This window comes from Plodia interpunctella, chromosome 25 (assembly GCF_027563975.2).
Source record: "Plodia interpunctella isolate USDA-ARS_2022_Savannah chromosome 25, ilPloInte3.2, whole genome shotgun sequence".
Lineage (NCBI taxonomy): Eukaryota > Metazoa > Arthropoda > Insecta > Lepidoptera > Pyralidae > Plodia > Plodia interpunctella.
Genome location: NC_071318.1, coordinates 1017051 through 1042373, shown reverse-complemented (window position 1 = coordinate 1042373; position 25323 = coordinate 1017051). Strand labels below are relative to the sequence as shown.

At 36.3% G+C, this 25323-nt stretch overlaps 1 protein-coding gene across 1 annotated transcript; it reads left to right on the top strand.

Annotated features, from left to right (window-relative positions):
- On the top strand, window positions 1-25323 carry LOC128680834 (uncharacterized). The gene is made up of 11 exons (XM_053764274.2): window positions 1-22; window positions 18403-18522; window positions 19232-19343; window positions 20293-20492; window positions 21116-21217; window positions 21573-21664; window positions 22184-22304; window positions 22816-22959; window positions 23160-23338; window positions 24186-24287; window positions 24880-25323. The coding sequence occupies exons 1-11, from the start codon at window positions 1-3 to the stop codon at window positions 25003-25005; spliced, it is 1320 nt and encodes a 439-aa protein (XP_053620249.2). The 3' UTR covers window positions 25006-25323.

Below are 25323 nucleotides of genomic sequence, written 5' to 3'. Positions count from 1 at the left end.
ATGACAGAAGCTCATATAGCAGGTATATAGAAATGATAATTCAATTATCTGTATGTCTCTCTCTACATTATATACGAACCAAGCGGCGGTCCCGGCTTCGTCGGGTTAGACAGAAACACCTAATACCTTCTTCAGAAATCACACTATAGGTAAAAATCTACTGGACCAATTGTTATGAAATTTGGTACACGGGTAGAATATAACCTGTAATAACACATAGGGTACTTTTTATCCCGAAATTCCCACGGGAGCGAATGATCGGGGCGCAGCTAATCCTCAATTCTACTTATAGTATTAATATCTAAAAATAAATTAATACTCTAAGTAAAAAAAAAAAAAACAAATTAAAAATAACTAGTTATTCGCCGCGAACTTAACACAATATTTTTTTACAAAATTGTGAATATATCAAAACTCCACTGAACCGATTTTGTTGGCCAACGAACTTAAAAATTCTATTGACTTGATTGTTTCTACATACCATTTAAATTTCATCAAAACCATGCCAACGGTTCGAAAATTATCGCGTTACAACAACACATACACAGAAAAAATGTATTTTTGCCCCAAGTCGAATTATAGACCTCGCTCGGTCAATAAAATAAATTAACTTGGGCCCCTTACCTTGGGTAAAGGCCTCTGATATCCTATGCGACCCACTCCGACAGGTTTATTCTATAAATAAACCCAATTATACCATACATACACTAAACCATTACAAACTGAGTCAGGTTCCATACAACCACTTTTCCGTTCCAGATATATCGGTTACGTCATTCCAGGAAACATTGGGTTTTCACAATCTTACACATCAATTACTTAGAACTGTTTAGACAGAGTACACGTTCCTTTTTAAGAAGTTCATGGTATACAATGACATAAGCATTTAGACATTTTCAGTCTTACTACAAGACGTTAATCACTTGTTAATCTCATTATCCTATTCTAAGATATGAGGCGCTGTGTCACACACTAGTGCCGCCATCACATTTTAATAAATTTCCAAAATAAAAATAAATCTCTTCGGCGAAAACATGACAATTAAGATCGAACTTAACAAGTTCGTTCGATCAGGTAAATATTATACAATACAAAATCTCACTTCAATCGTTTGAAGACAGATTTTCAAATTGATTTCAAAATTGAGTTGCAAGATTCCACCCGAGACATAGTTACATCGCAAGTTAAATAAAAGCTTGTATTAATATAAAATACGCATATTAACAAACAAATCAGATATTTAAATAAAAATAATTTATTTGCTTCAAATCAAATCAAAATCGGATAATTTCTTCAGTAATACCAAATTTTTCTTCAGCAAATCTTCACAAGCACTTTTTCAGTTCATATTCTAAATTAAATAACATTTACCAAAGCTACAAAATATTAGCATTTCGGAACGACCACTGCTGAGAAGAAATGCCGAAAGAAACTCATTCAAACAGTGTTGGTCCCTTGGTTTCCCGTTTTTTAAATATATAATATTCTATAATAATAACAGGGACCTACACAACATCAAAACTCTCCAAAGGGCCTCTACGTGTTGGATGTATATCCCCACGCCTGCCCTAAAAGGACTGGCCTAGGTGCCGTTGTATTGTTAAAGAGAAACATAATTATAATTTATTTATTTCGGACATAATCCACAGTGTATGTTAGTAACTTATTTAAATGAATCTGTGTCCAGTGTTTGAGTATGGGCCCGTCCACTCTGCCAGCAATAACAGAGAGAGTCTACACTAAACCACATTCAATACGTCTTGTCTGGATGAGTCACGGATAATATCTTCTAATACATATTCATCTTTGTTTTAATGGCGATGTAAATATCGTCAACAGCATTTGTCACAACTTTCTAAGAATTACTGAATTTGAATATTTCAATAATGATATATTTTCATTTTGGTACATACAATGACTAGCAATCGTGTTAGCAACGAGTTCATAATCCTGCTAATATTATAAATACGAAAGGTTGTGAGGATATACATCCTCATGTGTGTGTATGTGTGTATGTTTGTTACTCTTTCGAGCAAAATCGGATCGGAATACTGGACGGATTGTTATGAAATTTGGTACACGGGTTGAATATAATCTGAAATAACACATACGTCCAGAAATTCCCACGGGAGCGAAGCCCCGGCGTGCAGTTAGCAAATCATAAATAAATACACTCAACGGCCCACACTTAGCACAAATTTGCCCGCGCTGGAAATCGAACCCATGATAGATTGCGGACAAGCGTGGGGACCACAACACCACGGGGGTCGTCAACATATGTGTATTCGTCCTAATATATTATAATTGAACAGTAATATGTGTGATTCGTCCTAATATATTTATTTATTTATTATTTATTGCAATTGATCTCTGAGTACATTAATTATGCATAATTCTTTTTATGGCATCAACGAAATAAAGAATAAGCTGTGATAAATAAAAGGCAAACCGCATGAGGACAATAGTGCAAAAGACACTTTTGCGAAAAGGCACTTGATTTCATTCAAGGCACAAAAATTTGTTTGGGCCAATTTGTAAATAAGCACAGTAAAGCTGGGGAACTCCATACATTCATTCGTTTAAACTAGTTACGACTTCTGTGAATTGTTTTGATTGCCATAAACAATCTGCCCTCGCCATAAATTTATTAGATGCGTGGGCAAGCATGTTTTAGATTCAATTACCTTTTCTGAAATATTTTTTACCCGCAGCATTTTTCACTTGTACTTAGATTATTTTGTCGAATTTGGCCTGATTTTAGGAGGTAAGAACCTCGTTCATACTCCTGGAACGAAGCGAGATTCATAGCTTGTTGGGTGCATTAGATATAAATAAATAACGGAACACTTATATATATTTTTTGTTTTAATTTTTTGTGTAAGTAAATAGGCGTCAAATGGGCCGCATGCATGATATATTTTGTTGATCTGCTGGCTGACGGCGAAGGAAAGGCCGTCATAATTTTTTATAGTGATTTAAATAATTTATTCGATGCATGACCATCAAGAAAATTACTCGAATTTAAACACACTTTCGGACAATCAGTTAAATTAAGACCACACGTATCGCGTGTCAGTTTGAGTGACAGCTTTCGCCCTGGCGTTTCGCGGGTACCCTCATTTTGATGTAATGGATTGGTAAAAAATACAAATAGCAGGATATTTTTTTTATTGTTTTAAATTGCCTCTGAGCTCTGGGTGATGACGGTTTTATCGGAAGATGTACAAATTTATTCTAATATATATTGGGTTTTCAATTTAAAAAAACTAACCACCACTTTCAAAGACAAAGACAAAGAATATTTATTTGCAAAAACACGAGTTTAAATTTTTTTTACAATGTGGTGTTTTCATATTTTTACAATTCTTCGGGATATTTTCAGATTCCGTTTTTTAAATTATTGTTAAATATTATTAGGCAATTGTTACAGTTTTAATTTTAGTTAGAAAAATATAATGATACAATTATAAATTTGAAAATTAAACAATACATATCGTAATTCAATATCATTTGTCTTTTTATCTATGAATTCAATGAAAAATATTAGCGTAAGTAAAAATTTCAGTTTCTAAGTTCATCTACCGTGAGAATTTCGGAATAAAAAATATTCTACGAGTATATGCAATGTTTTGTTATAATTTAACCGTGTGACAAATTTTATCGAAATCTGTCTGATAGATATTACGTGATTTAATAGAAAACATAGATTCACACTTTCACGAATCGACAACAATTCGCATATCGCATGCAGACGCATCGGTGACCATGGGTCGCGGTTTTTGCTTACCATCAGGCAAGCCGCATGCTCGTTTACCCTTTTGCTATAAAAAAAATAGTTTCATCTTGAAAAAGAATCATAAAAAATATAAAATGGAATAATCTATAAGTACATATTTTTTATAAATTGTATCACAAATATTTTTTTCCCAACCGTACATTAAACGGCCACACATGGATCTTCATTGAAAATCCGCCGTAAGGCTCAATTTCACACACCTAATTTGATATAATAACTCCATTTCACACGAAATTGTGGGTTGCTGTGTGCGCTGTGTGTCCATTTTTATAATGAGACCACCGGCAGACACGATACTGAACTGAAGATGGAATGAGTTTTAAAGAAAAGTAAATTTTTGACACATGCTTTTATTGTCGTCAAAGGTGCCTTGTTGCAGTAAACCGTTGGCGAGTCCCCACGTCTGGAGCCATTCCTAGGTGCACCATCTTAAAGAAAGAAAGAAAATATTTTTTTATTCGACAAAATATTACATAAACTTACAACTAACTATGCGTCTTAAAATTAACAATACAGTAATAATAATTGTCGAAAGGGCGGCCAGCTCCGCGTGTTGCTGTGGCGGGAACCATAGCGCTGGTTTTCAGCTGGCACCATGAGACATATCATATCATCAACATCCTGAAAAAAAAAAACAAAATATCAGTTTAATCGGTGGAATTAAAATTAAAATCAAAATTTAGTTGCAAGATTCCACCCGAAGAGGCATGTGGACATACAGTTACATTGCAAGTTAAATAAAAGCTTGTATGTAAGAAAATATCAAATTTAAAGAAGCATAGAGCGTAATCAATAATCCTTTAAATACTATTAGTATATGTGTTACAGGTAAAACTAGATTAAACTAATGCTCAAAATGTAATATCAGTTAAAACTATTTTTTACTGGGCAACACGCGTTTTTCCGAAGAGACCCAGTTAAAACTGTTCCGACCAAGGTACAAGGTTCATAGTACCTTAAAGACATATATTATGTACCTTATACATACATAGAATATATGCACATAAAGCCTCATTTCTGAATATGGAGTAACCCACTAAGGACCACCTTCGTCTTCTTTGATCATTTGCGCAAACACATTTTTGCAGAATTAAATCAAATGTTTTTTTTTTCCAACAATGATCAGTGTTAGGGACATGTTCCGGAACGATCGGTCTGCTTTGCCAATCAGTCTACCTACTTGTCCGAACTGCTGTCTATTTAGTGAAAACCAGATGAGATGCGAAAATTGCAATTTTTTTGCAAAAATCAACGCCCCCTTTCATTATTTTCAATGTGCGAAAATGTGATTTATCCTCAAGTGAAGTAAATTTTTCGTGATATGACAACCCCAAGATAGTCTAAAGCGCCTAATTAATTCGTCGATTCAGAGAAACACAAACATTACAGTCATACAAAGCGACCGACTATAATACATAGCAAGCGTTGCATACTAATCTATGATATTCAGAATTTTAGTACAAGGCTATAGATTTCTTGATAATCATGACTTATCGGCTATTATAATGGAATGGTGTTGCCTGTTCAGAATTTAAAATAATTATATGTAGGTACTTATATATGTAGGTAATATAACTATATTATAAATAGGTAAGCGTTTGCGAGTTCGTATGTTTGAAGCGGGTAATCTCCGAAACTACCGAAGCGATTTCAAAAATTCTTTCATCATTGGAAAGGTACATCATCCAAGATTGCTATAGGCTATATTTTACGGGAGCGAAGCGCCGGGCAACATCTATTTATGAGAAACTAGAGGCTCCTTACCGACATCGCATCCAATTCATACGAATTGGAATAAATTACACGCCTTGCTCAAGAGTCATAAATAAATATAAATAAATAAATATATTAGGACAAATCACACAGATTAAGCTAGCCCCAAAGTAAGTTCGAGACTTGTGTTATGGGATACTAACTCAACGATACTATATTTTATAACAAATATATATATATAGATAAACATCCAGGACCCGGGCCAATCAGAAAAAGATCATTTCAGTCATACTATGTATTGATTTATTGAATAAAACCGTAGAAACATCCGTCCGGCAGTTTTTAAGTTCGCGAAGTAAGACGGACGCGGCAGAAAACTTTGTTTTATAATATCTAGGGCAGTAGCATAACAGCTAGGTGACTGTCACCGTGGTTAGAACTCGTCATTTATTCTTGCTATATCATAGAAATCTAAAAAAGGACGGACACAATGATAGTTCAACTACCGTATGAGTGAGACTCACTGGCCTATTTAGACTGTATTTAGCATAGATATGTTACAGTCCAATGCTTTCCCAGATTATTCTCAACATTTCCGACGAAAAACCAAGTTAAGTGGACTAGCATAGGGCCGCGGCTTCGCCCGCGTGAATTTCCCGGGGGGTCATTTATTTTTTCGAGATAAAAGGCACCCATGTCCTTGTACATAGTTCAAACTATGTGTATGCAAAATTACACGAAGATTGGGTAAGAAGATAAAGCGTGAACAGTTAAACAAACAAACTTCCTTTCGCCTTTATATTATTAGTTTGACGACCTCGGTGGCGCAGTGGGAAAGTGCTTGCCTCTGAACCGAGAGGTCCCGGGTTCGAGCCCCGGTCGGGTCATGATGGAAAATGATCTTTTTCTGATTGGCCCGGGTCTTGGATGTTTATCTATATATGTATTTGTTATAAAATATAGTATCGTTGAGTCAGTATCCCATAACACAAGTCTCGAACTTACTTTGGGGCCAGCTCAATCTGTGTGATTTGTCCGTATATATTTATATATTTATATATATATATATTTAAGATTAGAATTGGTTTGAGTCCGACTTTTAGGCTTGGGAATAAATTAAAACTAAATTCTAAAACTCTGCCCATATCTACCATCCCTTTACTACACTAAAGTAACAAATGTGCTAACCACATGTTCAAAACTAGACTGTTTTTGTGACAGACAGACAAACAAGTCACCTGTCAGCTGCATAAATAGTTCAGATGAATGACTTGTGTCTCTTGAAAGCAATGTGTTAGCTCGTTCATTGAACACGCCTGCCCATAAATAGGAGTGTTATGTTTTTAGACTTCATGTATGAATGTGAGGTGGGTGTAAAAATAGTAACGTCAGGTGCCTTTAGGCGACTTGTTTATAATCTGACACCAGTGTTATCGATCGTGTTTTCTTGCGAAATAAATAAATTTGATCTGTATTTATATTCAGTTGTATATATAACCTTAACCCACAGTAATTCACACGCTGAATCGTAGATATTTTCCTATTAATATGATACACAGACAGACCGACAATATAATTTGACACGTTATTATCATATAACACGACAACAGACACGTTGTCGCCTTGCATATTAATTTTGTGTATTAATCTCTTACGGCTATTCTTGATATTATACTAGCTGCTTAACCGCGGCTTCGCCCGCGTAAATGCCCTTCGAAAAAGTTTTTTCTTTGTATTAAAATGGGACTGGGATAGTTGAAGTAAAATATCCATAGCGCATTTATAATACATACAGCGCCATCTAGTATTTCAATTGCAAAGTTTATTTTAATAGCATTCAGCGCCATCTATAATATTTTAGTTAGTTGGGTTATATATTTTATAAAAAAATGGTAGCATGACGAGGGCCTGCACTAATCAAACATTAATAGACCCTTATATTCGGCCGCTCCACCCAATACGGTCCCAATGAACACATTCCAACACAGTATGGGGGGGTTGCGACCAAGGCTCAAAAAACCAACAATCCCAAATGCCCGATGCTCCTAACCTAACGACCCATTACAAGTCTCCTCAAATTAATTATCATATTTCAAAGACCACTTCTCAGAATCGTAGACAGCGTGTCGGCTATCACGTACCTACTATTGTTGCCAAATAGTTGTACGACCTTAACCGACTACAGTGAATATGGAAGATAAAGAAGACTTTATCTATTTTTACATAACTGCCCAAAAAAGTAGTGTTATGTTTTCAGATTTCACGTTTGTTCAAATTCAAAATTTTTTATTACAGTAAAAAAAATTCTTAAACTAAGTCTACTGTTGATTTTTTATTCCACCATTTTTCAAAAATGACAAGCTTTTATGATGACAGGGTTCCCTCGTCGGGAGCGATTGCTGGGTGCACCATCCGATCATGTTTATCATAACGATACTGAACAATACAATGTCATTCCAAAATAAACGTGTGATTCAAATTTTAGCTCAATCGGTTGAAAGTAACTGCTACATTGCAAGATTGTGGTGTGAGGTGTCAAAATAAAGAATTTTGAAACGTGAAAAAAAATCCCAAAATTCCCACTGGATCTAATACGCGAGACATCCTACTAATGTTTTAAATGCTAAAGTTTGTGAGGATGTGTGTATGTATGTATGTATGTTTGTGTGTTACTCTTTCACGCAAAATCTACAGGACGGATTGTTATCAAATTGTGTACACGAGTAGAACGTAACCTGGAACAACATATAGGGTACTTTTTGTCCTGAATATCCCGAAGAAGCCGCGAAGCCGTTGGCGCGGCGTAACATATTATTAATGTTCTTTCTTCCACACAATAATCAATAAAATTAAAGCTTGTATAAAATACACAGAACAGTAAACTATCTAATTAATTTACGGCCAGACTCGGCGCCGCCGCCATATTTGTTTCCCAGAAACCGATCTAAACAATGATATCATCCCGAACGAGAGTTAACAAGAATGATGCAATCAATCAAATTCATTTTTTTCGATACGTTACTTATAGCACGTATACAGATCAATTAAAATCCAAATGCAAGGCGTTGCCACTTCCACCAGCTGGCAGTAAGGGCCAAACCATTATCGGAAAATAGGATATGCGTGTCAAAAGTCTGAGAGCTAGTAAAATCCTGAAGACCGTGTGATATGAAAACGGAAATCTAGGAAAGTGGACCCTGGGCTCCGACACCGCCGCGCCGGTTGTAGATGGCACCGTGCCAACCGTGGCAACTTTTGCATTTATAAAATACTAGTTGTTCGCCGCAACACAATATTTTTTTTTACAAAATTTTGAATATTTTAATTACGACTTAGTCACAGATTAAATAATACCCCAGTAACTTAGTGATCTTGTTGCCCCACGAACTTCAAAATTCTATTGACAGATCCTACGTACCTTTTAAATTTCGTCAAAATCGGGCCAACAACTGTTCGAAAGTTATCGCGTTAGAAACGTACATACATATATACAAAAAAAAAATATTTTTGGCCCCATATTGATTTATAAATTGCAACTTGAGTTCATTTTATTTAATCAAATACATACAATACAAGTAATTATTTTAGTTAACATGTCTGTAATTATGAAAAGTTATTGAATATGCATGTTGGGGAAATCTGTAAATTAAGTGGGTCAAATTTAACTGGAAAAATTTGATTTACAAGTAAAATGAGCAGGTGGAACTAAAGACGGTTGTTAAAACTTGAACCGAGCACGTTCGAGTTCGAAAAAAAAAAAAAACATTAGTAACGCTGCTTTTTGCCAAAATCCGTTACAGAAATATCAAGTCACGTACATTTATTTAAAAAATATTATTTACGATTGAACGCGGACTCAGTGTAACAATAATATTTAATTTTATGTATATTTGTACGTTTCAAGTTCAGTACGTCACGTGTGTGTGTACACGAAAGCTTTTAGTTTTTAGTGATAATAACTAAAATTATTGTGGTTTAAGTCATAAACTTGTGCCAGTGGTTCTGATTTTAAAAAGATTTTAAAAATTTAAAATGATCGCTTCAGCTTATCAATTAGGCCACAGGTCATAAATTGTGTTTGTTTAGGACTGACTACCAAACGTATGACAAATTGCTCCCCCACTGCTGTTAGCTATGTTTGTTCTAACATACAGATTTACACTCGTTTTATATATTAGTTCTATTTTTACTGGGAAACCACACAATGACGTGAATTTAAACATTTTTAAATGTCACCTGCGTTTTGTTCTGTGATTTAGCAAAGAAATCAGGCGTAATATTCTATTAACCTACTAATATTGTATCACTAAATAATACAAAACAAAGTCTGTCCGTCTGTCTGTCCGACTGATTTTGGTGTGCTTTATTTTAATAGATAGTTGTGATTGATGGGGAATGTTTAATGCACGCACCGTGAGGTCTCTAAATTTTTTCGCGCCAAGACAATCAGTCAGGGATTGTCAGGTAAATTTTATTTAGCAGGTAAGGTATACTGGGTTCACCACGTCGACAAAGGGCATCTCGCCCCGCAATCACTCGGCCAGCGCTAGTAAATCTTTCTTTTAGCGGTGGTGTTGTAATGGTTAAGACCTGGCCTGTGGATCGAAAGGTCCCAGGTTTGAATCCTATTCATGCCACATTAGTTTGTATAACATCAGTCAACAGTCTGACGCATGTATAGTAGTTTTCATCGACCACCACTTGCTTACGGTGAAGGAAAACATCGTGAGGAAACCTGCACACTGGTTGATTATCAACTTGTGTGTGAAATGGAGAAGGCAGTGGCAAACCACTTCACACATAAAGGAGATGTGACACGGTCAGATGACAAATGTCATGTCTAGGACACACTAACTCATATTGATGATTGTATGCACATCCCTACTTCCGTATGGCCCATATAGTCGACCTCTGATACCGTGTGGTACAGCGGGACAATCTTCTGGAAATTTATCTCAGGAATAGAGTTTGTTTTGTTTGAAACAACTTTATTGCACACCAAAAAGTTTTTTCAGAAATCAAAAACAAAAACTTAATAGTGTTATTTATGTACAAATTAAAGTTACATACCTATGTTGAATTAAAATTTATAAAAGAAAAAATTATCTTCTAAAATCTCTCAGATTTCATTTTACTTATTTATAACGATTTTATTTTTCTGTATTTTTTTTTTATTCATAATAGTAGTTATATATTTTGTAGTCGATTTAAAATTATCAACTGCTAAAGATACATTTTTCTAAAGACATTTTAATAATGTGCGTGTGGTCTGAGAGCCCACTTCTTCAAATTCTATGAAATTGTGCTTGGGATTTAGTGAACATTCCAAAAGAATTGTGAAACTTGGAATTAAGGGTCTTCATTTATATTTTTATAGTTTTCTTTGCATTACTGCTTATAGGCTATAATTTATCTGTTATTTGACAACAATATCCGAAATCAACAACAATCACATTGATCAAGTTGTGTCTTTAATTAAAAAAAATTGACCATTTAATGAAATAATAACTTTTATTTAACATTTTCCTATTAAATGTTAAAATATCAAAAAGCTATAAAACTGCGTGGCATCGCAAGATTTATCTTCGAACTCAATCTCAACCAATCTCTGCACCTGAAAATCGTATTAGCGAATATTAACGAACGTTCCATTTTCGAACGGAAGCGCGGGAAAGTAGGCCGCAAATTTGGACCGTCACTTCACTATCTCCCCCAGCAGAAATCAATTTAAACCTTATATATATTTGACTTAGAGTTGATTATGGCTTAATCAAATTTGACGTATGAGCCGGGTAACCTCAAATATTATAACCTTAGCATAATTTCCTGTGATTTTGATTTGTTATTACAGGATACCTGGGTGACATTTGGTGCGTATTTTGGTACGATATTAAAGTGACACAGTGACACAGCATGTTACACATATTTTTTAACCCCTGATGACAGAAGGAAGAGATCAAGAGAGTTAGTTAAACTTGTCCGTTTTACGTGTAAAGTTTAACGTGTCGGTATATGTCTGTCCGTGTCATCGTAGCAGCCATACGGCTGAACTAGCTTTCTTACTTTCGCTTTTTAACTTAGCTTTCGATCTAGTTTTTAACCCGCGAGGCATAAAGAAGGGTGTTATTAGACCGCTAAGTGTGTCTGTCTGTCTGTGTACGTGGCACCTCATCAGGCAGGCAGGTGGCAGGGGTGGCCCTCGGGCCACCCATAAGCCGCCAATATGCTTTAGAATATTATGCTTAAAAATTGTTATGCTTATGGTAGGTATACGTAAAAAAATTGTAACTAAAACATTATGCCAAATTAATATTGTGCGTAACTATTATTATGATAAATAAAAGCATGCCATGTTAATTTACGACATAAAATTGTATGCATAAAAATAGGGAACCCTTAGACCTTTGACGATCTCGGTGGCGCAGTGGTAAAGTTCTTGCCACTGAACCGAGAAGTCCTGGGTTTGATCCCCGGTCGGGTCATGATGGAAAATGATCTTTTTTTGATTGATCCGGGTCTTGGATGTTTATCTATATATGTATTTGATATAAAATATAGTATCGTTGAGTTAGTATCCCATAACACAAGTCTCGAACTTACTTTGGGGCTAGCTCAATCTGTGTGATTTGTCCTGCTTCCGGTGAAGGAAAACATCGTGAGGAAACCTGCACACTGGTTTATTAACTTGTGTGTGAAACGGAGAAGGCAATGGCGAACCACTCCATAAAAAGTGCGAAAAGAAAGTTGTGTGTGTTTCATTCCACGTAACGACCACGACCCTCGTCAATGAGGAAATACGAAATACTACGACAATTAGAAAACTGTAAAAGGTTAATGCACTCGATATCTAACTAAGCGATAACAATCAAGAGCACCCTCTGTACGTAATTCATTCATTCGCTCAGTATCGACCGCAGGGGCGAATTCGTTGTTGCAAATATTTGACTATAGTCCTGCCCTGTACGGGGTGACTATGATTGCTATGAATGATAAAAAGGTAAAAATAAGATTCGAATTCATAATATTTATTTTTGTCACAATAGATCTTATACCTACTATAAATACTTAGTGCACCATGCCGCGCCGTCAAGCATACAAAATTTGTCATCCTTACTATCCTAACTAATATTATAAATGCGATATTCACGCTCTATATACTCAATGAATCTCCTTATAATTTTGCATATTTAGTTTGAAGTACGGAGAAGGACGTAATGTGCCCAAATTCGTTGCTAAAGCAGCATAAAAAAAATTACAACATATCGTCACCCTACACTCCAACCCTACCGCAACAAATAGACCAGATCCTCGATAGACGCACCTGGCGTTCACGTGCCATTCTTTTTGACCCCATTATATCATACTTTTTTTTATTGCCAGCCAGTTCTAAAAACTTGACAATAGAACGATTTGTTAGTTTTTATAGTTTTTTTTTTCTAAATAAATACCAAAATGTTGAGTTGTTTATTATGTTTAGGATTTAATTTAATCTTAGTTTTGTGTGATATTATTATAATTATTATATGTATATCCTTTTTAAAATTCACGGCACTAAGTGCGGTCCTTTGAGAGGCTTGCGTGGGGATATGGATCCAACACGTAGAGGCCTTTTGGAGAGTTTTGATAATTATTATTATTATTGTTCTTTCCGCAAATGACTTACATAGTCCCGTTTAAGTTTTTTTTTTGTATTAATATTATTCACTTTTTAATAGGTATGCAATAAATACTAACTCACAATACAAACAAAACTACACGAAATAAAAATTATATTTTCACAAAATCACTAAGTACATAATAAAAATTTTTCACGTCAAATTTCAAATATCTCTCAAAGCTAATAACTATAAGTATTTCGGAATGGCCGCAGATGAGAAGAAATCTAAAACTGAATTAGTCATCTCGAAATACAATCGTGTGTTTTCAATTTTCCCAACATTATTTAGGTTCGGAAATCTTGAAAACGTGACCCTCCATTATTGCCAGTACTGCGTTACACACAACGACCCAAATCAATCATGCGCCATTTTGTTTTTCACAAAACACACCGATCGTTTCCCGCCATATCCCATTTCAAAGGGCTCGGCAACTCAATCCCTGTTTTTCTTATCGAGTGGCGGTATTTTAAGGTTTTTTGTTACAAAGATAACATTTTCGAAGATAAAACAATGCATTTGATGAAATATTTCGGTGGATTAAATAGTCTTCGAATTATAAGTAACTACCTACTTAAAAATGATGACAGATTGGTTGAAAAAAACTAAAGATTAAGTTATTATGACATAAAAAAGGATTAAAACATTTAGAACGGGTTGAAGCTATCAACTTTGACGTTAAGTTTAACATGAGATCCGCCGCGCCGCGCCGGCGTCGTCGTTTAGATAAAACGGCATACTTTGCAGGTTAAAGTTAATGTCAAAGTTGACTGGTGCAACGATTGCAACTCGCCCTTAGGGTATTCTTTATCACGGTAACAAATAATGCTGAAATAAAGTCAGTTTTATATTATGTAATATTTATAATAACCACATACTTATATACCATATACTTCTTACACTTATAGATTACAAATGTAACAAGTTTATTTGTTAGACAAATTAAAAAAAAACCCCGACTTTCAATGTTCATTTCGCTACAACTTTTGAACGGCTCAACCGATTTTGTACAAACATACCTAAGAACCACCGCATAAAAATTAACTATCAAATAAAAAAAAAACGCATCCAAATCGGTTCACCCGTTGATGAGCACACTTTCACATTTTATAGATTGTTGCACCGTCATATTTGACGTTGACTTTAACCAGCGCGCGCTGACGTTTAGACAAAATGGCGTAGTTTTCATTTTTCTGCGCACTACGGTGCAACGCACCTAAATATTTTAACGCTCCCTTTGAGCACCTCTGTGCCTGACCATGATATAGCCATATTTATTTGAACCATTACTCAATCGATGCAACGAGACGCGAGACGTATCGCCACGCCATATTGGCTCAGTTGCCACCACAGAATTTAGAATAATGTAGTATTTATTGTATTATAGAAGTGTAATTTTGTATATTAAGTATGTATTATATAATGTGAGATTGTTTTGGCAAAATAAACAATGATATCTTTTTTAAAAAACTTTTATTTTCAGACCACACAACGTTCGCGGTAAAAACAAAATCGCCATTCGTCTTTTTTCTCGCTCTCGCCTCCCTTTCTTACATCCGCTGCGTTCCGTTTTATACCAATTTCTATCCCACATATATATTTTTTTTATTTTAAGTATAATATTTAGATTTATCGAGTCTTATTTGTCAATTTCACCTCCTTTTTAAAATCTTACCAGCAAACATGAAACACGAAACACGACGTAACACGTCATTGCGTCCGCACGATATCTTTTTCATTATACGATGCGTACCTACACGATATGGGAAAGAAGACAGCATTTGGACGTTAATACGTGTTTGTATATTTCATGGTAGACCTCCAGGTTAAGTTTCTAACAAGGGAATACTTTTTAACTTGCATTTAATGCAACAACATCTCTTCTACCGAATGGATGTTTTTTTTTTTAAATCTAAGTACCTACGTACTCTGTTTTTATTTTCTCATACGTTTTCCTTACCGAAATTTCACGATACCGTAGATGTTTTCCTTCATATAATCTTGAAACGTGACGTTCATTTCACAACTACACGTGTCAACAAATTGATACAATCAACCACACATCAATCTAACCGATTCATTGAATTTTCGCCTTTATTGACACCGCGTTAGAGACCTATTCAGGATAACTTGAATTTGTTTGACATGCAGTTGTCTGTACATAATAAAATTTATCATATGTACATCATAAAAGTAATGCTAAAATTGCAGTGATATACACAGACCTTCCTTATTAAATTTGATACTTTACTAGCAAGATTATACACGTGTAACGTGAACTTAGTTTAAAGTCTAAGATAATATATATAATAAATCATCGTTTACAACTTTCTTGAAAAAAATAAGACGACCTCGGTGGCGCAGTGGTAAAGTGCTTGCCTCTGAACCGGGAAGACCCGGGTTCGATCCCCGGTCGGGTCATGATGGAAAATGATCTTTTTCTGATTGGCCCGGGACTTGGATGTTTATCTATATATGTATTTTCTATAAAATATAGTTTCGCTTAGTTAGTATCCCATAACACAATTCTCGAACTTACTTTGGGTCTAGCTCAATCTGTGTGATTTGTCCTAATATATTTATTTATTTATTTTCATAGACCACCATATGCTTCCGGTGAAGGAAAAATCTGCACATTGGTTGATTATTGACTTGTGTGTGCAACGGAGAAGGCAATGGCAAACCACTCCATTAATAATGAAAGCTGTAGTTTTTCATTCCACGTTATAACCACGACCCTCAGCCATGAAGATACGATCTATGAAGAAGAAGAATAATACTAAAATGTCTATGTCACCTCGCTCTGTCATATTATTCCAATTTCCGTGAAACCACGCCTCCGAATCGAAAATGTGATATTTCTTTATGGGCGGAATTGTAATGTCTTTATTATATCCAGAGCTTCTGAAATATTTGTGGGCAGAATTATTTGTATTATATACACAAAGTTTGTATAATATAGTAAATTCCGCGAACACAATATTTTTTTTTACAAAATTGTGATTATATCAAAAACCACTTAACCGATCTTGTTGCCCCGCGAACTTAAACATTCTATTGTCAGATCATGAGCCCAAGACAGGTATGTATATATACCTTTCAAATTTCATCAAAATCAGACCAAAGCCAATGCGGTTCGAAAGTTTTCGCGTTACATATATTTTTGACCCAAGTGAAGCGAGAGATCGCCAGTCTTCTTTTCAGCGCTGTGCTCATTATATACATGCAGAATTATCCTATACTACCGGTTCGTCCTGGCTTCGCTTGGATAAATACATAATAAATTATACACCTGAACGTGTTCCATGTTTTGCGATGAAGTCGTAAAAAACAAATTTTCAAACGCTTACATTACGAACGCTGGCTAAACCATATGAGATTGAAAATATTATAAAAATCCATCCCAACCCCGGCATAAGATTCTTATCTCATATATGAAGTACTAGCTGAGCCATGGGGCTTCGCTCCCGTGGGAATTTCGGGATAATAAGTACCCTATGTGTTATTCCAGGTTATATTCTACCCTAAATTTCATAATAATCCGTCCAATAGATTTTACGTGAAAGAGTAACAAATATACATACACAGATACATCCTCACAAACCTTCGCATTTATAATAGTAGGATTAGTAGGAAGTAGGATTTCTCAAAGCTACAAACTACTAGCATTATGGAACGACCACCAACGCTCCAAAACTGAACCTCACCCACTTTAGTTATTCACGAAATATTTCCTAAAGTATTTGTTTTTCAAAATTCCATTATGCTCATTTCTGTATTTGTAAATATTGCAATTATCGAACACAATGATTTTCACTGCATACTCGTATCATACAATAGTACCAATAGTCATGTATTCAATGTAGCTTGTAAAATATGGAACATAATGTCTACAACGTATTTTTTGTGATAATAATTTTATTTAGTGGTAAGTAAACATCCAACTAAAATTATATGCGAAATTAAGTTTGCTACCTGTTATACATATTGTGTTTAGTTGTCAGCCGCTTTTTAAAGAACATAAAATTCTAACACTTCCGTCACTTTACATATACTTGAGGTTGCAATATTTGTTAAAAGTAATGCTCATTTATTCCCACGCCTTTGTGATGAAATCATCGGGATAATTATAGACTGTGTTTACACCCTTGTAAAACGGCATTACTCAGTAAAAGTATTGTATGTATGGCACCTAAAATGTATAAAAAAAATCCACAACAAATTAAAGATCAGAATTTAAATTTATTTAAAAAGCACCTCAGGTCCTTGCTGATTGATAAAAGTTATTATAATTTGAACAATTTTTTAAATGATAGATTTAGATAAAAATTTAGTTAATTTAGTTACTTTTATTTATTCGATTTTATTTTGTGGGATGATAGCATGCTCTCCATTTAAATTTACATACCCGTGGACGGTGAAACATGTAGGATTAAGCTTTTCTTTTAACACCACATTGTAAAAAAAATGTAAACTTATGTTTTTGCAAATAAATAATCTTTGTCTTGGTCGTTGAAGTACGGAGAAGGACATAGGGTACCTTTCATCCCGGAAAAATTCCTTTTCCTTTGGGAAAGCTAGTTTTATATATTTTTCAAGATATTGGCATTATTAAAATATCAAATTTAAATTTTAAATTCTTTATTAGAGACTAAAAGGTGGTTCGCATAGCGTTTCGACCGCTGCGGTCGCGCTGTCATTGCAATTTTTAAAATTTTAACAAAGACAAGAATGAGTTTTACTATATGACTTTACATTAATTACTCTGTACTGTAGTAATGTCCATTTACGAATGATTGATTTTGGAAATGATTCCTTCCTCAAGAAAATTGACGGATTGTAATGACCGCGCAACCGCAGCTGTCGAAAAACTCTGCGAACCACCCTAAGCTATAATACTAGGGATTTCCACTGACAACCCACACTCGCTTCTTCAATACTCACTTCATCATCATCAGCCTACCCTTATCCCACTTTATGTGTGATAGGTACAGCATGTCAGTCTCCACTCCTCCCTGTCCGATGATAACCGATCTGTTACTTCCTTTAGACATGTCCTGCCTTAATCCACTCAATCCACCTCTTCTTCGGCCTGCCCCTACTTTTTTCTCCATTTAATTTCAAATCCATAACCTTTCTTGCAACGATATTTTCTTCCCTTCACATAACGTGACCATACCATCTGAGCCTGTTATTATTATCTTCAATACTCACTTCATGGTATAATATTGCTTCCAGCAATATCATCAGTACAATGTCAGTTCTTCGATTGCCATGACGATCCATCATCGGAGCCTGATGAAGGAGATTTGAGAGAAATGGAGTTCTCGTGGCTAGGACTTCTACAGTATATACACGGTAATTACCTACCCAGGAAAAAAAACGGGTTTGCCGGTGGAAACTGCTCAGCTTCATCTCTTAATTCCATATTTCGTTTGGTCCGTGTCACAATCATGTTTCCGTTTACACCTTGTACTTGATTATGTACTTATATTGTTATATAACAGAGAAAAAACAGTTTTAAGCCATTCTGGCATGATAGGGACTAACACTGTTTAAATGATTTTCTTTCGGTATTTCTTCTCAGCAGTGTTACTCAGTTTCGTTCCGTTGTGAAGGTCTAATTTCGGAATGAATATTTTCATTTTGAAAACCAAATTAGGTACTAAAGATGGACGAAAGGAAGAAAATGAGGAAACTAAAAAAGAGTGTCATTGTGTCAAAGGAAGTATGAAAAAGATGAGAGTCACATAAAATGGTCAGTGTTTAAAAGTTTAAATCGGAAGTTGTTAACAATATTGTGCCGACACATAAGTGAGAAATAAGCCAAGAAGAAAAATATTTTCAGATGTACATACGTAAATGTATATATCTGTTTTATGAAAGACAAATCCAGCCATTTAAATAATTTAAAATCGCAACATAACTCAAGTGATTGATTTTAAAATAGAGGCGGTGATAAGATACACTTTTTCGAGGGTCTTCACGGTTAGGGTTAGTTTGGGTTTATAATTATTACCTTTTGAGATACAGAGCCGTAAAAATCACCTGTATTTTGACTTGACAGTTAAGAATGCAACGCCACACTACTTCAGGGTGCCAAGGGTGGTCCTCATTAGTAGACAATTCGCATTGTCCACAGCCATGGACGCTGCACAGGTGCCGAAAGGATACGCTTTGTGAGTATTACTCCCTGGCTCATTTCGACGTGTTTCCCTGTTGTATTCGGGGCTGTGAATTAGAAAAAAAGTTTAATTGTCTAAGATCAATACATTTTTGTACATGATTCAATTGATAAGGCAGGTCCAACGCTCAACCATCCACCAGCAAACTAGGAATTAACCTTTATCTTGCTTGGTAGAAGGCGTTATGGAAGAACTGACAGAATCTGAAGTACTTAAGATTGATGGTACATTATGTATAAGAGTTCTATAGTTCCTAAGCTAGACGAATCTGTGTTTTGGGAACTAATTTATTTTTTTCTATTTTTGCCATGGAAGAAACAAAATAATTGGGCTTGTACTTATACTATCACTAGGTGTTCGCCGCGAATTTAAGACCTAATATTTTTTTTACCGCGAACACAATATTTTTTTACAAAATTGTGATTATATCAAAAACCACTTAACCGATTTTGTTGCCCCACGAACTTAAAAATTCTATTGTCAGATCATGAGCCCAAGACAGGTATGTATACCTTTCAAATTTCATCAAAATCAGACCAAAGCCAATGCGGTTCGAAAATTTTCGCGTTACATATATTTTTGACCCAAGTGAAACGAGAGGTCGCCATAGTCTTCTTTTCAGCGCTGTGCTCATTATATACATGCAGAATTATCCTATACTACCGGTTCATCCTGGCTTCGCTTGGATAAATACATAATAAATTATCCACCTAAACCTTCCTCAGGAATCACACTATCTATTTGTGAAAACCGCAGTTCATCGCGAACCTACAGACGCGGCATAAGACTTTGTTTTATAAGGATTCTATATTCAAATTATAGTACAGTCAACAGCACATCAAGTTACCCTGCATGAACCTCTATGGTGCGGTAATAGCGGCGAGTTTGCAATGAATTTGCGTAGGTTGATGCGCTGTTGACTGTACTTAATTTTTTTTTCCAGAGGCAACGTTGTGTTTGCGGACTACGAGCGAGACGAGACAGAATGCGGCGTGAGTATAGAGGATCTAGCTCACGGCGCTATATGTGACCCAGCTATTGTGCTGATGCCAATAGCTGATGTGCTGCTTCACCCGGAGTACAAGCACTTCGGGGCCGTCGACAGCCTCGCGATCTTGAAGCTTATCATGCCTGTCAAATCTTGTAAGCTAAATGTTATTAACATTTACCGTTTTATTAATAAAAATATTGTTCTCTGATTAGGCTTGGAGTAGTATTTCTTTGTGTTATCCTTCTCTATCTTTTCAGTATTTAACATTGAAAGAACGAGACAACACAAAGAATTACTAACCCGAGGCTATCAGAGGATAACGTTTTTATTAATCAGGGGTTAGAGTTTTATTCCGGAAAAATATAATCTTAAGTCCCTTAGTTACCTCGTACATCATCCAAAGGAAATATTATTATATTTTAAGACGGAACCACACGCCGTAGCATCTCGCTTTCTTCTCTCTCTTACATCTTATATCTTTCTCTTACTAGATCATGAATTTCATGGTCATAAATTCGAAGCTGTGAGGCCACGAAGCCTGAGAGCAGCTTATAAATACACATATATTTTTTTTAAATTATTCAAAGATTTCCAACATGTCACCTGTCTGGAGTCAAACCTCTTTGGGAATTCTACTATTGGCTATCAGCTCCCAAAGCAATGTGTCCCTTAGTCGCCTCACACGACATCCATGGCCGCCAATGAATATAGTGGTTTTCGAATGCTAATGCAAAATAGTATCAAAATTGAACGAATTATGATTGTTTTGTTTCAGTTTATGTAGTGCCGGCGTGTCTACCGTTCAAGAACTATGTCTACGAGAAGAATCCCAAACACGACCATGCCGACAAATTATTCCACATTGATTTTGTTAATGGTAACCCCAAAACTCTGTATAAATAAATAAATATATTTGGACAAATCACACAGACAGTGCTAGCCACAAAGTAAGACTTGTGTTATGGGATACTACTTCAACGACACTATATTTTATAACAAATACATATATAGATAAACATCCAAGACCCGGGCCAATCAGAAAAAGATCATTTTCCATCATTACCCGACCGGGGATCGAACCTTGGGCCTCTCGGTTCAGAGGCAAGCACTTTACCACTGCGCCACCGAGGTCGTCATGTTAGTACGCAGGCCTACTATCAACTTGTACAGAACGATTCCAATGAAACCCTTTTTATTTTTCTTTATATTGATTTCGATATGTAATATTACAGATGTGCCAAGAGATTTTTTGAACGAGGAAAAGCAACTGGTCCACCTACATTTATTACCAAGGGAGCTGTGCTATCTCTATGACGATCCAGATGTAAGCATCTTACCATAAATCTTTACTTCACTAGCTGCGCCCCGGGGCCTCGCTCCCGTGGGAATTTCGGGATAAAAAGTACCCTATGTTTTTTTCTAGGTTATATTCTACCCGTGTACCAAATTTCATAACAATCGGTTCAGTATATTTTGCGTGAAAGAGTAACAAACATACACACATAAATCCTCACAAACTTTCGCATTTATTACATAGGTCCCCCTGTCTTGTCTGTCTGTTATTCCCTAGTTGTTAAAATATATGCATGCATATCATCCTTGACGACATCCAGCCAGACTTTTTCAGTTTGCCTCTTCTGCCATACAGTTTAGTCAGTTTAGTCAACAGACCTAACTGCTACCTGATCATGGCAGAAGAATGAATAGTTATTCATTCCTATTGACTAAACGTTCGCTAAACTTGATGTACATTGCTAGTTTTTACACCTATCTGAGTTCGCAGATAGCGCATTCGGTAATTTCGTACGTTGAGAATCATCTCACAGACAGGTTTTCCTGACAGAATGGCACTTACCTGATGAAGAACCGTAAGGCGTGTACCACAGGATGTAGCTTCCATTCCGGTGCACCCACTTTGGTACACGAGCACACAGGTCACTGGACACTAGTGTCTATTTCTGAAGGTAAATCTAATTTTAAGATATTATTATCTCACTTTTCAAATCATTTTTATTCTCTCTCGATATTATTCTAGGAGAGGCCTGCAGTGGATTTCTTGTGATTGAGATTATGATGATGATTCTCTCTCGCTCATCCTTGCGCGTTTACATTCTCAGCTTATGATGCTTCAGTACCTAAAAATGTTGATTATTCGGCTGTTCTGTTACAACCCGCTGTTAATGCTCTTTAGGAATACTATCAGTTAGTCGCCTGTCATACTACGTCCAGAGGAGGATACGGAGTGGTACTATTCTAAGGCATTTTATGATATTATTCCTGAGGGCGTTATTAGCGGTGGATCTAGACGATGGTAAGGCAGAAAAACAGCTCTAAATTTTCTCGAACAGATAGCTATGATTGGCAAGATACAAAAATTGCTGAAGAGGTCACAACACCAGCCCAGTCGTTGAAGCTTCGCTACACTTGATGACATCAGTCACTTTAATTGACACGTGTATTTGTGCTATTTCCCAGGTGGGACTCCATGCCCAGATCCTCTGCGACCTCGTCGACCCCCCTCGCCCCCTCGCCACATCTTGCTGCACCCGTACGTGCCGTGGATTACTGCAGCCATCACAGGCAAGGCGGTGGGAGCCTTTGCTAAGGATGATCCTTTTGGTAAGTCCTGGGGGCTACCATGAAACATAAAACACTCTCTTTTTCACACGATGAGTACCCGATATGGGAAAAAGAGACGAACATGTAGACGTTAGCCACGTGTTTGTAAGTATCGTAGTAGGCTGTTGGGAGCAGCTAGTGTAGCATAGAAAGAACTCATCATAATAGTCCAAGTGACAAAAAATCTCGATTGTTTTCAGGCTACGTGATGCCTCGAGCATCAGTTCACGATTTGGATCACCAGTGGAACGGCCATTGGTGGATGGGAGGACTGAGGTGCTTCGACAGGGGCGACGCCTCCAGCGACTTGTTCAAGTTCTACCACGAGACCTTCCAAGTCAAGCCCACCACTCAGACATATCTTCACTATCATTTAGAGGTAATTCTTTCTCTTTTGAAACCTGTAATACACAGCGCCCTTTAGCGCCATCTATTACTTAGAATTCCACCAGCACAAATATATATGTGTTACCTATTAATTTTCGAAAGAAGAAATAATTAAAATTATCGGTATTCTGATATATAACTGTTGATTGTACTAATGAAATGTTGTATGATTTCGGCGATGTTTCAATTTGTGACTTACAAGCGGCGTGTGGTTCCCCCCTATAATATGATTGGATTCGTACGAATCGACACGCTAAGAAGAAGATTTCGTCTTTATGCAATCTTCTTCCAGGTGTCAAATATTAGTTAAGTTGCCTTTACGATCGCCTGCCGACATATATTGGCAAATTGTCCTATACACAGTAGCGACGTTAAATTGTCAACCAATGTGCAGGTTTCCTCACGATGTTTTTCTTCACCGGAAGCAAGTGGTGGTTAATTAGAACTACTCTACATTAGTCAGATTGGTATACAAACGCGGCACGAGTAGGATTCGTACCTGGGACCTTTTGATCACAGAAATCAGAAATAAATAAATATATACGGACGAATCATGTTGATTGAGTTAGCCCCAAAGTTCGAGACTTGTGTTATGGGACACTAACTCAACGATGCTATATTTTATTTTAAAAAATACATATATAGATAAAAATCCAAGACCTGGGCCAATCAGAAAAATATCATTTTCCATTATGACTCGATCGGTGATCGAACCCGGGACCTCTCGGTTCAAAGGCAAGAATTTTACCACTGCGCCACCGTGGTCGTCAAAAGATCTAATCGATCTAACAATCACAGAAGATCTTCGTCATAATCATAATGTGTTCGTCAAACTCTAGGTGTTCACCCCTGATAGTGCATCCGCAGTGTGTTGCAAAGTCGGTATGCCCTTCCGTCTGGGACAGCCTTTTGTGCACGATTTAGATTCACCGGTAGTAAAGGTATGTAAGTTCTATACCCGACATAAAAAATCATTAACCCGTAATATCTGTGGTCGTAATGTAAAACAATGTGCAGTAGCAATGAAATCGTAAATGTGTTTTTTTAATAATTTTTGACGGCTTTTATTGTTTTCAGAAAGGTAGAGGGTCTTATTGCATTCAATGCGTGACACGTTTAGTTTGGATAACCATGCATTAAATATTATAATAAGCATGACCTGATGGTGCACTCAGGAACGGCTCCTGGCGATGGAAGTCCTCAAAGATTTACTGCACGGCCATGATTTTTATACTACGCATTGAATGCAATAAGATCTTTCTGATGTCAAAAATGTCACTTATGTAAAAAACTTTTTAAGTATATACCCAGTTTAGTCCACTATTGGGCAAAATCCTCTCCTTTGTTTTCCTAAGGTTTCTGGGCTTTTTATTTTTAATTTGGGCCTGTATTTTGTCTTGACTTACTTTAATTTACTCCAAAAAGTACATCTGGTCTGTCCGGGTGTACCACAAACACTTTTTCTTGCTGGTAGCCATCACCTGTGTACACCTAAGTATTATATAATCTGTGTTTTGACTATATTGATTTCAGATTCGCATACCAACTTTAGCCTTCGTAAACACCTACCGGTTCGTGATCCACATGTTTGCGTACAACTTTACTGAGTCTTCCACAGATTCTGCCACCACATCGACTGACTCCTCATCATCCAGCTGATTTGGACCTCTCAACACGGCTTACATTACGATGGCAGTTATAGGACTGATCATGTATTTTATTGTACAAGCGTCCTGGGTTTAATTTTCATTGAAACGACATCCTTTGCGCGTCCAGCCCTACTCGTGTCGCTCGTTTGCGCTCTGTCGTTGTCCGATTCGTTGACGTCCGTCGACGTAGACAATGTATGAAGTTACGACGTACGTCAATGTCAAATTCTGTGTAAAACAACGGAGCAGCATCGCTCTGCATCAACGCAACGGAGCAGTGGAGCCGGTTCATTAACCTGTAGTTTCGATTGTTTCAAAAGAACTTTGT